Source organism: Lepidochelys kempii, chromosome 3 (assembly GCF_965140285.1).
Source record: "Lepidochelys kempii isolate rLepKem1 chromosome 3, rLepKem1.hap1, whole genome shotgun sequence".
NCBI lineage: Eukaryota > Metazoa > Chordata > Testudines > Cheloniidae > Lepidochelys > Lepidochelys kempii.
In genome coordinates this window covers 129,935,267-129,950,777 of record NC_136382.1, presented here as the reverse complement: position 1 = coordinate 129,950,777, position 15,511 = coordinate 129,935,267, and the positions used below count along the sequence as shown (strand labels likewise).

General features: G+C 38.6%; 1 protein-coding gene across 7 annotated transcripts in view; it reads left to right on the top strand.

Annotated features, from left to right (window-relative positions):
* WDR27 (WD repeat domain 27) overlaps positions 1-15,511 on the top strand; it is a 188,780-nt gene that overhangs the window by 22,816 nt on the left and 150,453 nt on the right. For 6 of the 7 annotated variants that reach the window (XR_012158137.2, XM_073337962.2, XM_073337963.2 and 3 more), the window contains 7 exons: positions 5,123-5,174; positions 5,882-5,952; positions 6,953-7,067; positions 7,761-7,893; positions 13,348-13,451; positions 13,889-13,956; positions 15,001-15,134. Coding sequence is in view for 6 of the 7 variants with exons in the window: in XM_073337962.2 (XP_073194063.1) it covers positions 5,123-5,174; positions 5,882-5,952; positions 6,953-7,067; positions 7,761-7,893; positions 13,348-13,451; positions 13,889-13,956; positions 15,001-15,134 (677 nt within the window). In the remaining variant the exon portion in view is untranslated. The remainder of the gene's footprint in view (positions 1-5,122; positions 5,175-5,881; positions 5,953-6,952; positions 7,068-7,760; positions 7,894-13,347; positions 13,452-13,888; positions 13,957-15,000; positions 15,135-15,511) is intronic. The other variant, XM_073337966.2, reaches the window with a different exon arrangement.

Below are 15,511 nucleotides of genomic sequence, written 5' to 3'. Positions count from 1 at the left end.
TGTCCTCGCACTGCAGTGCAGGGGTCAGCCCTGTACATAGTTCCAGGAAGGTGGCTTTGCCCCTCTGAAAGTTCCGCGGCCACTGCTCGTCATCCCATATCTGCATCACAATCCAAGCCCACCACTCAGTGCCTGTTTCCCGAGCCCAGTAGTAATGGTCCGCCCTATGAAGCTGCTTAGTGAATGACAACATCAGTCTTGAATTGTTTCTTTCCGTGGCACACAGCAGGGCAGACGCCACAGATTCTTTTTCAGATTTGCAGCTCATGAAATACTGTAGGTTCAGCCACATTGTGTTCATAGTACACATCACAAGACTGGAGTGTAGTGCAGTATCCGTGCTTTCAGAGATGGCGGGTGCACAGTTTACAAGGGCCGGTTGAAAAGCAGTGTGAAACGTAGTCAGAAGCCCATGGAATGAAAAAACCTCTTATCGTGGGATGGTGAGCCCGCCTCCAGGCGCTGGGAGGGAGGGGGAGGTGCTGATTGGTGGGGCCCGCTGGTGGGCAAGGAGGCTCTGGGTGGAGGGGGAGGTTCTGATGGGGGGCTGCCAGTGCGTGCTAAGCACTCACCATTTTTTTTTTCCTTTGGTTGCTCCAGCCCTGGAGCATCCATGGAGTCAGCACCTATGCTCTTAGCAGCAAAAGGTGGCAATTTGCACAATGGGATAGATACCCATGGTGTACTGCTCTCTCTGTTGGTACTAGAGCACCACTTGTAGACGCGCTCCTCTGACGCAAGGAGCGTTATGTGAACATAGAGAATCGATGTAATTACAGTGGTTTATGATCGTCAATGGGACTTCAGTCGATTTAGGCCATGTCTATGCTACAAACTTAGGTCTGTTTACTCAAGAAGGCTTCAATACAAGTTTATGAATTTTTTAAATATAATTTCTCCCTCCTAATTAAGTCTAACAAATGCTGTAGTGGCAAGTCTTGAATTATTTTGAGACTGTACTTATATAAAAATAATACTCAAATATTGTAGTTGGAACATTAGCCACAATTAAGATTGAACAAGTTTTTCCATTCTAAGCCATTGTTTAGAATTAGTCATAACTTCCTTTCGCTTTTAGGTTTTGGATTGAAATTTCCCAGGCTAATTCTGTACCTGAAAAGAATATTTTTTTGAAAGCCTGTAAAACTTTGTCCATTTCAAAGTATGAGAACAGAGGAAAACACACTTTGTTCCATTATTAAAACATTCTTGTAAGTTTTTGAACAGTTCTGAAATGGCTGGAGACAGTTTTTTTAAATTTGTCTAATTTAAATTCTGTCACTGAGGCCTGCTCCACACTACAGAGTTAGGTTGATGTAAGACACCTTATGTCGACCTAGTAAATTCAGTACGCTACAATGTTCCTCTTGCTGACATCACTTGCCTCCTACATCGATTTAATAACTCCTCTTCTGTGAGAGGTGAGTGCTTAAGTTAGGTCGACACAGTGGCAGTGTAGACCCAGTGTTGCTACCTAGCAGCTGCCCAGCTGAGCATGCCAGCTACATGCTCCTGCCTGGCCTGCACAGGAAGTGGTGGATCTCCTGGGTCCATGGGGAGAAGAGGCTGTACAGGCACAGTTCTGATCCAGCCATAGAAATGTGAACATCTACGAGCAGATCGCTCAGATCACGGGGGAGAAGGGCTACAAGAGGGACCTGCAGCAGTGTCGCGTGAAAGCCAAGGAGGTGTGGCAGGTGTACCAAAAGGCAACGCAGGCAAGCAGTCACTCTGGTATGGTGCTGCTGTAGGCTGATCTATAGATTATGTATAGGGCTTCGTGTCTGTCACGGAGGTCGCAGAAGTCATGGATTCTATGACTTTCTGTGACCTCCATGACTTCTGCAGTGGCCAGTGTGGCTGACCCCAGGGCTGCCCAAGCAGCTGGCCCTGGGGACAGGTCCTCAGGCGTCCCTGTGGACAGCCACACGGGCCGTCGCTGGAGCGGCTCTGCAGCCAGCCTCTGCAGCCAGGTCCCGGGGACAGCTGGAGGAGCTGCTTCTCAGTGGCCCCTGTCAGCTGGTGCCCCCCCTAGCAGCTGGCCCCCCCCAGACCCTCCCAGCTAAGATTTAGTCAGGGGTATTTATAGTACAAGTCATGGACAGATCATGGGCCGTGAATTTTTGTTTATATCCCGTGACCTGTCCATGACTTTTACTAAAAATACCCATAACTAAATTGTAGCCTTAATTATGGATTGATTATAGTGATTACTTAAGAATTCCCAGTTATCACTTTAGGGATGACAGGTTCTTGTCCCAAGATCAGGCCCAATATTGTTTATATTATTTTATAGTTGGGAACCCTGATGTGTACAGCTGCAACACTCACACTATAGGAACTCTTCTATATTTACAAATTATTTATTAATGCATTTAGCACAGTAACAAACACCCCAACTCAGTAACGTAGATAGAGATACTACAGAATGTACATCTCTCACCATCCCTTGCAGAACAATCTGAAATGCTAGCCATCATCATTTTCATCACCATCATCTTTCCCCCTCATCACCAGTGGCCATCATTCTGGCACCTCCCCAAGGGCTACATCTTTCTCCTACTGCTCCTGGGCTGGGATGCAACTTTTATAATATGTTATATTGACACCACTATATTTGATGCATATTCAGTATGGGTTTTCCCCTTCTTCTTTAATTGTATTTCCTCACCTTACCACTGTTGGAGTGTCCTCCTATAGGGTAGTATATCAGTAATCTCAACATATTATCATATATGTCAATTCATTGCCATGGCCCTCCTGTGGTTGGTTATCCGTGAACGTAACCTATGTACCTGTTATGAACATCAGTTCGTTGCCATGACACTCTTGTGGTTGGACTCATGTTCCTGTGGTCAGAAATTCACTTAAAACTCCAATTTCAGCTCCCCAATACTTGGGCTTTCCGTTAGACCATTTGTCTGTTCAAAGGTCACAGGCCTCAAGCATTATGCTAACTGAGGAAGCTAATGTCTTTCAGGATACAGTCATGTTGGTTCCTTGCATCATTTCTGAATATAATAAAGGCAAGCTAGCCCTATATGCTACAGTCCTCCCTTTGATAGGGTCATTGTTAATGAACCTATCACATAAATTTAGGGTCTACCCCTTTGTTTAAAGCCTGGCTTTTTACATAACATACTAGACGCAGGTAGAGGAGAATTGCCACCTGCCCAATTAGTATATGTGCCTTTGTCATGTAACAAAATTTTGACCCTGTGACCCTGCACTTCATTTGACCAAAATAATATATTTTTGATAATTGGTTATTACAATACTGGAATTTTCACTATTAAATGATAAGAGCCTCTTACTTGGTTAGCCTGGTAGGCTACCAGTGACGATAACGACAGATGCTGCTGGTACCTTCCTTCTGGCCACACAGCAGCGTGTTCATCTCAAACACATTGTATCTGTCAATGTACGGATACCCCTTTTCAGAATAACAGGCCATCGGTGGAATTTTCCCCATTTGGTGATAAACTACCAGAGGAGGTACATTGGTGGATTCATTGTAGACGTTGTCTTTAAGATGACCTATTGTGTGGATGACTCCTAAGTGACTGAACACATCGTTACCAGATTGAACACGACTAAGAGGTCTTGGATGGGACACACAAGGTTTTTCCATGATGTAATCTTAGTTAAATAAGAATTTTAATTAGTGAACAGTGTCACAGACCCCATACCTGATTGGTAGCAGTCTGGCATTACAAGCTTCCACAGAGCGGTCACCACTCGCTTCTCCACTGTCAGTGGAGCTCTCATTTTAGTGTCACTGCACCAGAGGGCTGGGGCGAGCTCCTTGCACGCTTCCAGGAAAGTGGCCTTGCGCATCCCAAAGTTTTGGAGCCAGTATTTGCCATAACGATGCAACCCCACCAGTCAGTGCTTGTTTCTTGGGACAAGAACTGGTGCTTCACTGTGTTCAGCTGCTCCGTGAATGCCAGCAGCAACCAGGAATTGTTTTTTTCCATGGTTTCCAGCAGGACTATTTGAAAAGAATTGTCATATTCTGCATGGTGACTCTGGCGGCTCTGGAAATACTGCAGAATCAGGTGCTTGGTGTTTGTAATAGCGAAGACCTGTGCGGGATTCATGCTTCTGTAGAGATGGTGAATGCACAGGTTTGATAGGCTTTTGAAAACAGGCACGAAATATGGGATGTAGAAGAAATTAGGGGAGGGAGAAAACTGCATCATGGGACGTTCACACCACGTTCCCAGTCACCCCTGTGGGAATGTGTTTCTCCCATGAGGCTTGCAGACTCTTTCCAAAACACCAGGTGGTGAGTTGAACAGTGGGATAGCTACCCAAGGTAGCTCTCTGCATCAGTAAAAGCACCGCTAGTGGTGACAAGCTCAACTGACACAAGGACCATAGCATGGACATGCACAACCAACTTCATTACTGTGGTGGCTGTATGTTGACTTGACTTAGCTAAGTTGACTTAATTTTGCAGTGTAGACATGCCCTGAGTGTACTAGTGAAAATTGTTTTTTGATTTAGCTGAGTTAGGAAACTTTGAAAATTGCATTTTGCAGTAAAATTTTAACCATAATGTGCTATGTCATTTCTTAAGGAAGCTTGTGACTTGCATTTGTGCATGGCTAGCTTAGGCTTTGTCAGTACCCAAAAGTTGTACTAATTTTAACTAAATTGTTTTAGAGACTGGTTAAACTGGTGCAAGTTCCTTATGTGGTCACTCTGAAATCAGTTTGAATGTGTTTATGTTGATTTAGCTTAAGTTGATGAGGATCTGACATAAGTTAAATGTATAAAGCATTCTTAAACCCATTTAAATATATCCACACAAGAGGATAGCACTAATTTAATTAATCAGTTTCTAAAATGATTTAGTTAAATTGGTAAAATGTGTGTGTAGACAAGGCTTAAACTGTGTAGTGAACAAATACATCTCATAAGGAGCGTGTTGAACAGAATCCTGCCTAGTCATTGCCTTTGTAAATGTCTGTGTTTCTCTAGATTCATCCCTTGATGTAGATTTGTAGTTTGTCAGTTTGCAATGTTGTACTTTTTACTTCAGACATAATTTTTTCTTTTTCTTTTTCATAATTATCTAAATAAATATTTACACTTTAATGTATGTTTTTTTCCAAAGGTTTGGGACTATTGTACTGGATTGCTAATATACCAATCAGCAGTGTTAACAGGTATGGTTTTCTTTCTTTGTATCGCCTGCCTTTGAAAGGAAAGCATCTTGCACATTAAGAAAAAATAAGTGTCCACCTTTGTGGGTTGACATACTCAAAATAGCACAGTTAGCCAGTAAATACTAGGGCCATCATTTGCAAACTTGAAGTCAGTAGGAACTGCAGCATCTCTGAAAATATGGATTTAGTGCCAAGTTAGAAATTTTTGGCCTACTTGCATAAAATATAACTTGCCTAGCTAAAGGTATTGCATATGCACATTTTATCTGTGTTGGTATTAATGACATGCTTGAATTAGTGTCGTCTCATTTAGTACATATAGGTATGTTATGTTATACTAATCCCCATTATATCTGAGCACCTTGTTCTTGTCATTCATCAGATGTTATGTTTGGCACAAGGGAACCTTCCCATTTTGTGTGCATACTGTAATAGCTTTTACATAAAGGTTGTGTTAATATTTTTTTAGGACAATCACAATACATGGCATTTCCACGTTATTTATGCTCATTTTTATTATAATTAGGATACACATAACGAAAAGAGCTGTTTTGTTTTCTTTTACCACAATTTGAGAAGGCACATTAGCATGTACTTATTTCCCATTGACTGAATTGAGAGCATATTTTAAAATATAAAACCTGATTTATGTGTACTATAAAAATAACTGCATATATATATATATATATATATATTTTTTTTTACAGCATTTCCTTTGCTAAGTCTGTTCATTGATGAAGAAAATAAACAGATTATTACAGGATGTGCTGATGGGCAGGTGAGAATCAAGCAAATGCTGTAAATATTAATTTTTGTCAAAATATCAAAACATTTAGGAACATCCTGTGTATCAGGAAGTGTCTCAATCTCTGTATTTGGAATTGTTACAAAGACAACTTTAATTAGAATAATTCACTGCTCTGAACCTTAATTGTTTTGATTACTTATGGCATAGAACTGAGCTTTAAAACTAAATGGAAAAACTTTTCTAAATACATTGGTAAAGCTGTCTAAAATCACATATCAGTAAAAGAATATACTGTGTATGCAGATTGAGAAGTTGCAAGTTTGTTTTAAAATGAGGTGTGAAAATCAATTAATTTTTTTATTTATTGGCCAATCAGTATGACTTACAGTCTAAGCTAGAAGTATATGGGCGAGTCTTGCTGGGAATCCTTGCAAATTGAGATCTGTGGTAATCTGTAGTTTAGTCAATCTTTAAGATTTTTTTTTTTTTAAACATTTGCTGTAGCCATAAAATGCTTTATTCACCCACTGCACCAGTTCAGAGGAGTGTGGAGAAAATGAAAGGCTAAACTTTTGTCGTGCCTAGAAAACATAAGCAATAAAGGACATATATGAGCCAATGAGATATCACATGCAAAGTTTCCAAAGGTTTCTGTAACATTTTATAATCATTTCAAAAAGATGATGGGGGAGATTTTCAAAGGTACAAACAGGAGTTAGATACCTAACTCCCATTGAAAGTCAATGGCGATTAGGCTTCTAACTGCCTCCTGAACTTTGAAAATCTTCCTTGCTATTGTTAAAACATGAATACATGTGATTGACTCTTTGTGTTATAAATTCTGCACTTGTGAAATTAAAATTTCCTAAAATGTGCTGTTTAAGCAATGAGATGCTCCAGTGAGAGAGTTAAATGGTATTTATGTTAATTAGGCTGATAAACTTGAGACCAAACACTCCACACTGTGCATGAGTGTTATCGTCAATGTCAAAAACCTGATGCTGTGACTGATTCTGTCGTCCTCCTTCAGCTTTGGATCTTCAGTTTGCTCAGTGGACACCAGTACCGTTGTGTGGTACATATAAACTTAAAGAAAGAGCGAGATAAATTCTACAGCAAAACTGGAAAATCTAGACAACAATTAGGTATTGTGATGTTTCTAGAACACTTTTCTATGTTATGCTTTAATACATATTGTATGCTACTGAATGTATTCTCTTCCTAACCACCATTAGTTGAATTCTGCCCTCAGATTTTCATGTACAACTGTCACTGAATTCAATAGGAGTTAAGCACGTGTATCTAGGAGAACAAAGCTTGCCCTTTGTATGTGTATATCAAACGCTGTATTTTGTGGATTAGATACTGTTCTCATTGAAGTCAGTGAGAGGTTTGCCAGAGGCTTCAAAGGAGAGCAGAATTGGGTCCTGTTGAGTTATTCATCACTTGTATAACTGGAATAAACATTTGTTAATTCCTCTAAAAGTTCTAAGAATCTTTATTTTTGCTGTTTACTTTTCCTCCCACATCAGTGTCTCTGCGTCATAGTGACTGTTTCCATCTGATAATGACAGGACTAGGTTTCTGAGACCAGTCACCCTAAAATAGCAAAATAGAGTGGCATTGTTTCAGAGAGGGATGAGGTGTTTCTAGTGTGCTGGCTCTGGTAATCCATCTGCTGAAGCAAAGGCCTCTAAATGTGATCCCTCTTCATGCTAGTACATTGCGCTACTACTGAGTTACCCTTTTATTTCTTTATTCCATTTCAGTCCATTCCATTTCAGTCACTTTTGATCCATTTCACTAGTCTGATAATAGTCAATGTCTATCTTCTTTAGATCAAATACAGAAGTTTTCTAAGCTGTACAGCACCAATGACATGAGTCCAGAAAAAACAGTGGAAACAACATTGCCAGTCCTCAGAATTGAACACTGTGACCAATCAATAAGTTTAGGCAAAGAAGAAAACTTGTAAGTGCAATAAATTATCATTGACTATACGACTGAAAACCATGCCTAGCAATTTGATTTTGGCTTTCAAATTACTTTCACTGCAGGCTATTCTAATTTCGTGATACAATAATAACATTAGTTCATTCATTCAGTGAGATGCAAGCCCTAGTAATTTATTCTTACTTAAGTGGCATATACAAAATAATTTACAAAATAAAAAATTAGCTTCTACTCTGAAAAGTAATTCTTTTTTTTAAGAGGTATTGTGAGATTCCATGTTTATTATCTCTCTGTTTCCAAATCAACAGTACTCTGTTTGCAGATTAAAAAGAAACGAACTTTTTACAACTACCAGCACTGCAAACTCATCTTGGAATCTAAAAGTCACGCTTGGTTCTTTCCTTCTCATGCATTGCTGACAGTGCCCATGGCAACACTTGTGTGATCTCTGTGCTTTCAGTGGGGTTGTAAGGGTGTAACTCATTGGCCTTGCAGTTGGACTCTATAAACTATTTTGTTGATGTACAAAAAGGAATAGAATCCAGCTGCCTCTCTGATAGTTTTATTTGCTCTGCCAGGTTACCAGCAGTGAAAATAAGCATTTGCTAAATTTTATCTCTAAAGTTAGCAGCAAAGACTCTGAATATAGACAGGGAGCACATCTGTGGAGTAAGAGGGTGCCTGCTGGACACAGTATTTAAAGTTCAACCACACTTAAAGGGCCTGAGGCAAACTGGAAAAAGCAAGACAATAAGTAATAGTCAAGCTTGCTACTCAGGATCTCCTTGTTTATGTCAAAAATGTTCAGGGGTCAGGTCTGTTGTAATCTTATGTTTCACCTATGCAGCAGTATGTAGGAAATGTCAAATTAAAGATGAAGAGGCAGCCTAACTTAATTTGTTCTGTCAGTTACAGTCATATCCTTAATGTTGTAAGTGTAGCTTTTTATTTCATTACCTTTCTTTTTTTAAAGAACTTTTCCACTGACATCCCACTGAAATTGATTGAAAGTGATTTAATTACTGCTGTGGCTGTACGTTGACGTAATTTAGGTTGACTTAATTTTGTCGTGTAGACTTGCCCTGAGGGTATTAAGTTCTAACAAATCTTGAGTTTTTTTTATAAAAGAAGTCATATACCTATAGAAGTCTAAATATATTAGAACAACATTGTAAGCTTTATCAACGAAACTTGTGATAGTATCCAAAAACTATATCAGGCGTGAAAGTCCTATTTTTCATAAAACCATGTTGATTGGCATTAATTATGCTACCATCCTTTAATTCAACTCTTAGTGTCCCATAGTGAACTTTCCATTTCGCCTTGGATTGATGTCAGACTAACTTATTTATGATTCCCTGGGTCATCCCATTTTAAATATTACTCTAACATTAGTTTTTTTTCCAGTATTCTAGAACTTATCCAGTGTCCAATGATATGTTAAAATTGACATTAATGATTCAGAGTGCTCTTCTGGCTAATTCTTTTAATATTCTTGGGTGCAAGTTGTTCAGTCCTGCTGATTTAAAAATGTCATGGGAAAAGCATATCTCTATTCACAGGGCTTTGCCCCTGCCAAACTTCAAAGATCTGTTGTGAACAATGGAGGTATTACAGCTTAAAAAACAAAAAACAAAAAAAATACCCTCAAGATTTTTTTTTAACATAATGTTGTGCAATCTAAATATAGGGTGCTCTACCAGATTTCCCTATAAGAGCTAATATTGCACAGTGGAGGTTTGTTTAGTTGTTGAATTGCTTTCCAGTATACTGGTATAGTTGAAATGGTATAACTTCCCTAGTGTGGACGCAGTGAGTACGTCTACACTTGCAGCACATGCAGAATACAGACACTGCATGACCAGTTAGAACAGGTATAAACAGCAGTGTAGATGGTGAGGCATGGCTTAGGTGAGTAGAGTGCCCTACACATCTGAACCCAAGGGTATGTACTCTACATGACTCTCTACATGCCCAAGCAGTGCCTCGCAGGTCTAGCACTGTACTATTACATGCCTTCCCCACGCTGGCGCCTTTTCCCACTGCTAGAGTCTTTCATGGCGGTGGGGAAAGGCTCTGGCACCTCCTTGCTGCCGGAGCCTTTCCTTATTGCCTCCCCCCTGTTGGAGCCTTTCACTGCCACAGCTACACACTACAGTGAGTGAGGATGCAGCCTGCATTTCACTGTGGCATGTACACACACTGCCACAAGTGTAGACAAGGTCACAGTTATACCCATGTAAAAGCCTATGTACTGGTATCACATATTCCTATGTGGGAAGGGTAATAAAGCAGTATAAGACACCTTTCTACTGTTATAACTGTGTCAATTAGACGGGTTGTACTGATATAACTGTTTCAGGTTAAAAAAAAAATTACACTCTTAATGAAATAGCTAGGCTGCTACAAAGACTGTTTGTAGACCAGGCCTGGGAGACCCCTGCCTTGTCTTTTATTGATTGATATTAAGGTGACATTGTTCTGGGTAGGGATATTGTTTTGAACATGTAAAATGTCTAACTCTGTAATAAACTCTGTAGCTCTGTAATAAACTCTGTAATAAACTAACACTGTAACCCCTCTGTAATATGAAAATTGTTGATTAAAGCAATCTATCATGTTGAACATCACGGTATTAAAAAACTTGTTATAAAGATTGAGGGCCTAATTCTCCTCTCAAAATCTTTGTAAATCAAGAGTCTGTCCACTGGAGTAAAGGAGATCAGAATCAAGTCCCATATGTACAATGTTCACTTTTCATAACTGAATAACATAGCTGCTAATTTAAAATAATTTGTTAAGGTAGAAGTCCACACATGCTAAGGACTGAGCAATAAAAGCATATTTTTTAGCTAGGACATGACCGAAGATTCAAAAACCACACATAAAATTATATTTTCCTGCTCTAATACTTAAGACAGGGTTTGCCTGTTTTTTAAAAAGAGAAATTGTACATCTGTGGTGACAATTTGCATAACAAACTTTAGTCTTGTGCTTTTCCATGTCCTCACTTCAACTCTTGAGCCCTTATTTCATAAGCAGTGCCTAAAACGTCTATTGATTTTTATTTGGAATAAAATTTTAAAAAATGTTGATCCAGGTGTTTGTTTATTTTGACATCAAAACATTGTTAGTCTTTGTCAAAAACAAGTTTTTATATTTTTCCTAAGCACATTTCTCACTCTTCGGGATTGTCTCATAGTTCAATTATAGCTCTTTCCATAAGAGTAGTGGCTGAAATTGCAACAGATCAGGCTGGTCCCTTGCCTTGTGTGTTTGAGTAGTGGATTTCATTTTATAAAATTTCCTTAACACAAATGTGGACTTTCTAGGTTTGTTCTGGCTTTGTTCCTTATTCATGCCAGTTCTCTTTTCATACCCTGATTATGTCCAAAGATTTCTTAGGTTAAATTATCTTTGCTGGGTTCACATTATAGGTGGGTAAAATTAAGGTGTTATATGAATATGCATAGTGTTTCCATATATTCTTTTTATAGAGAGATTTTACATTGTTCCTCTCAATTATTGCAAAATGCAATAATTAAAAAGCTTACTGTGTTATTTTGGTTTAGCACTGTCAAGTGGTGAAATTGTATTCTTTATTTTAAATTCCATTTTAAACCCAGTTTGGCGCGCTCAGCATGAAAATATTTTTCTCACAGGGTATAGTTCTCGCCCCTATTTTATTGGCTGTCACAATGCAAATATGACAACTTTCTGTACTCCTTAATTGGTCTTGCATTTACTGTGGTTCACTAAAGTGTATGCAGCTATATTAATACTTAAGAATTATTTGTAAATGAACGTTATATATGTGTACATAGAAAATATCCTAAATAATAAACAAAAGAATTCAGGAAATTTGGCAGAACACCTTAGTTGCTTGGTAAGAACAAAATCATGACAGGATACTAGATATCTGAATTAGGGAGTAATACCAGGACTGTTGGTCACAGGATCAGTGGAGATCATATAGGTTGTGTACTGGAGAACTTTGTGAAAGAGAAACTGATGGTTGCCTGCCTGTAGTTTGACAGTAGCATTCACAAATCTCTGTTAGGTAAACCTGTTTGGAAACTGAAATTCCCGTGGTGTGAGGAATTCCAAAATGTCTCTCTCTCTCTATATATATATATAAAGAATCTGAACAGAAAAAAAAAAGACATTTTGAAACTTCCTGCAGAACGAAATCCCCTAATTCGGTTTCAAATAAATCTCAAAAGAAAATGTCATTTCAATTATCTACATTTTGTTTCAATACTATCAAAATCATTTGGTTTTGACTGTCAATTAGAGTTTAGTTATATATGTTTATAATATAATATAAAAGTCAAAATGTTTGAGTATTTTGCCATGTCATAATATAAATATTTTTATGATTATATTATATATTTTTATATAAATTTCTAATGGGTAATTAGTACTGTAATGGCTGCTTGGTATTAGAATTAGTAATTGATATTCTAATTGTTTTTAATTGGTACTTGGTTTGTTCAGCCGGTATTCTAACTGGTCACTTGTAATTGGTCTAACTGGTATTTTGTTTAATAGTTTGTATAATATAGAAAAACAGGGAGCCCACCCAGAAGCCAGCCAGCTAGAATTCTGGGGCAGCCTGCCTGCCAGGTGGGCAGCTGGGGAGCCGGGCAGCATGCCCACTAGGTGGGCAACTGGGGAGTAGGCTAGCTGGGGATCCTAATTTTCTGCCAGCCTGCCTACTCAAGTGGGCAGGCGGGAGGGAGATCAGGTATGCCAGCTGGCCAGCCTATCTGGCTTCCACTGAAAATGTTGACGGAACTGGCATGTTCCTGTGGAACATTTCAATTTAATCAAATCAGCATTTTCCAATGGAAAATTTCTGACCAGTTCTACTCTTAGGATGTCACTCCACCAGATGAGAAACAGCCCAGTCATAGTAATCGGAGTAGGAGGAAGACTTAAAAATGAAAATATATTAGGGGAAAATCTTAGAAATACAAAAAAATTAACAATTTGTTAGTCTCTAAGGTGCCACAAGTACTCCTTTTCTTTTTGTTATATTTCAGGAATTATAGTAAATGTTGATTCACTACCATAAAAGAAACAAATAAATAGAAATAAAAAGTCCATATTAAAAACATCATCTGCTTTTTCCCATCCATCTTTTCTGTTTGCTTATACTGTAATATGAATAGTTTGGCTTCTCTTTCAGAACCTAAACATTTTGAGCAGTTACAGAAAATCATAGATATTTCTGTTCTTACTTCTCAAAGCCTGTCAGCTTTTCTAATTATTTGTATTTTCAAAAATATCTCCATTTAACATTGTAATGCCCAGTTTCATTTTTCTGGGATGCAATTTTTCTTTGTTTGTGTGGTGGTGGGGTGGGGTGGAATGGGGAATAGAATGCTTGAACAAAGCAATTTGTGTGTATCTTAAGTGATAAAAAGGAAAACCTACAGATAACTCTTTTTTTCTTCCTTTTACAATTAGTTTTCCTGCTGTAAATGCCAGATGTTTGTGGATAGGAAGCTCTGCTGGTTTGTTCATAATTAACTTGGCAAACTTTGAATTAGAAGCTGTTTTACATTATAAAGGTATGATCATAAAATATTTAATTACAGTTTGATAGAATTCATAAGTATTTATTTTTTCCCTCTGATCTGATGTGAATGCTGTAGGGATTGGTATGCAAAAATGGTTGCATAGGGCTGAAAGCCAGGGCTCCTGGTCAATACATGATTATAATTCGCATGCTGTCCCTTTTCCTAGTTGTGCTGATCAGTTGCACTAGCACACTGTTATGTAATGAATCTGCATCTAATTTTATCATTTATTTGTGATTATCAGACATAAGGGCTTTGTTCACGTTGCACTTTTACTGATGGAAATTGGGAATATCTTTACTGAAGACGATGGAGTTACACTGGTGTAAAATTAGTATAGAACTGATTTGCACCCAAAAGTTTCTCTGATTTAATTATATTTCCTGTTAAAAAAGGGACAATACCATTTTACAATTTTTCTGGTAAAGATTACAGTGGCCTCAGTATTCAGTTCGCTGGATCATGCGCATTAATGAGGAAGGCAGTTAATGGGAAGGTAAGTAGTACACAATTACTGTGTTTGTTAAACAAGTTATTAAGTATTCAGTAACTTTCAGGTGAACAGTGCAAATACTGTTCAATTATTTTTAAACTTCTCTGCTTCATTTTCTAAAGTTTTCTTATCAAAATATTGAAAGCATGCTAAATACATTTTTGTTTTACTTGCTGTGAGTTGTATAGTACTTTTCCTGAAGGTGGCTGATGATTCTACTGTATAGTCCATGAGTAACTTTAAAATCCCCACCACATATATACTATTATTAGTAACAAAAACCTAAATAGATTTTTCTAGTTTTTGATTTGAACTTCAGATAGTTATGTCACGAACAACAAATGAGGCAGGTGCAGGTGCTCTGGTGGAAGAAGACATGAGAAGACTTCCTCTCTCTTTCCCTCCCAATCCTTTTGAAAGAGCTCTGAAAGTTATTTGACAGTGTGGCAGCTGGTGCACCGCATCGTCAAGAAAGTTCATGGCCGGTTGCTTAGGGCATGTGAGTTTTGCTGCTGATGTGGCCTATTTGCTTCAGTGCTTGTTGCCCACAGGACTGTGAGCTGAGCCAAGGGCCTTATTCCTACTTAAAAACAGGAGCGTTTTTGTTTTAAAAATGACTTCTGCTCACTCATCCCTGCAGCTCAGGATCTTAATATAAATTCACTTCCTTGAAGACCCGTGGAATTTCCTCCTCGATACACTTCCTTTTCATGCTACTTTTGTGGTATCAGGATTGTAGAGGGGGTTAGAGTTCACACTTCACCCTGGGTATGCAGGCCTGTTTGGGAAGCAATTAAGTTCCTTAACTAGTTTGAACATATGTTTAGGAAGACAATGCTGCTCTCTTGAGTACGTCTTAACCGTTTGTTAGATGGATTAGAGCCACCCAAATAAAATCAGTTACTGGTTTATTAGCAGTTTTCATGAATGTTTAATGTTTTCATGAATAATCCCTCACTTTCTGCTATCATCAATAATGTTTATCTAGAGTTATAGCTTAATTTGAAGTGAGGAGGGGAATGTTACATCATGGTCTTGTCACTGCAGGTTTTCTGCTTGCTTACCTCAATGTTTGAAAATACAATTGCTTTGCTGGAGATTAACCTTGCTGCTTTGATGAGATCTCAGCAGAGTGATTTTCTCTTACGTGGAAAGGAGAAGAGGCTTTCAGTTATTGCAAGGTATGGGATGGTTTCAAATATTTGATGGTTCTAGTAGTGTCCCCATAGGTGCTCCACTTCAGCCGTGTTTATATTCCATGCACTTTTGATCTGAGATTTTTGGTAATAGTGCCCATTTGGCCCATGAGTGCACCCTACACATCCTCCTGCCCCGCACTGGGACTATATAGGGCTGTGCAGTCAAACCACCCTCAGTTCCTTCTCTACTGCTTCGTCCTGAGACAGAGTGTTAGTGTGTCTTTCTGTTCAAAACTACAAACTAATTACCTTTCGTACTTGCCTACGTACCTAGTGAGCTAACTAGCTTGTATTTTGAAGGGTTGGTCTCAATTCCTTCCCCCTTCTCCTCAGATCACTTTTGCTCTGGATTCAGAGGG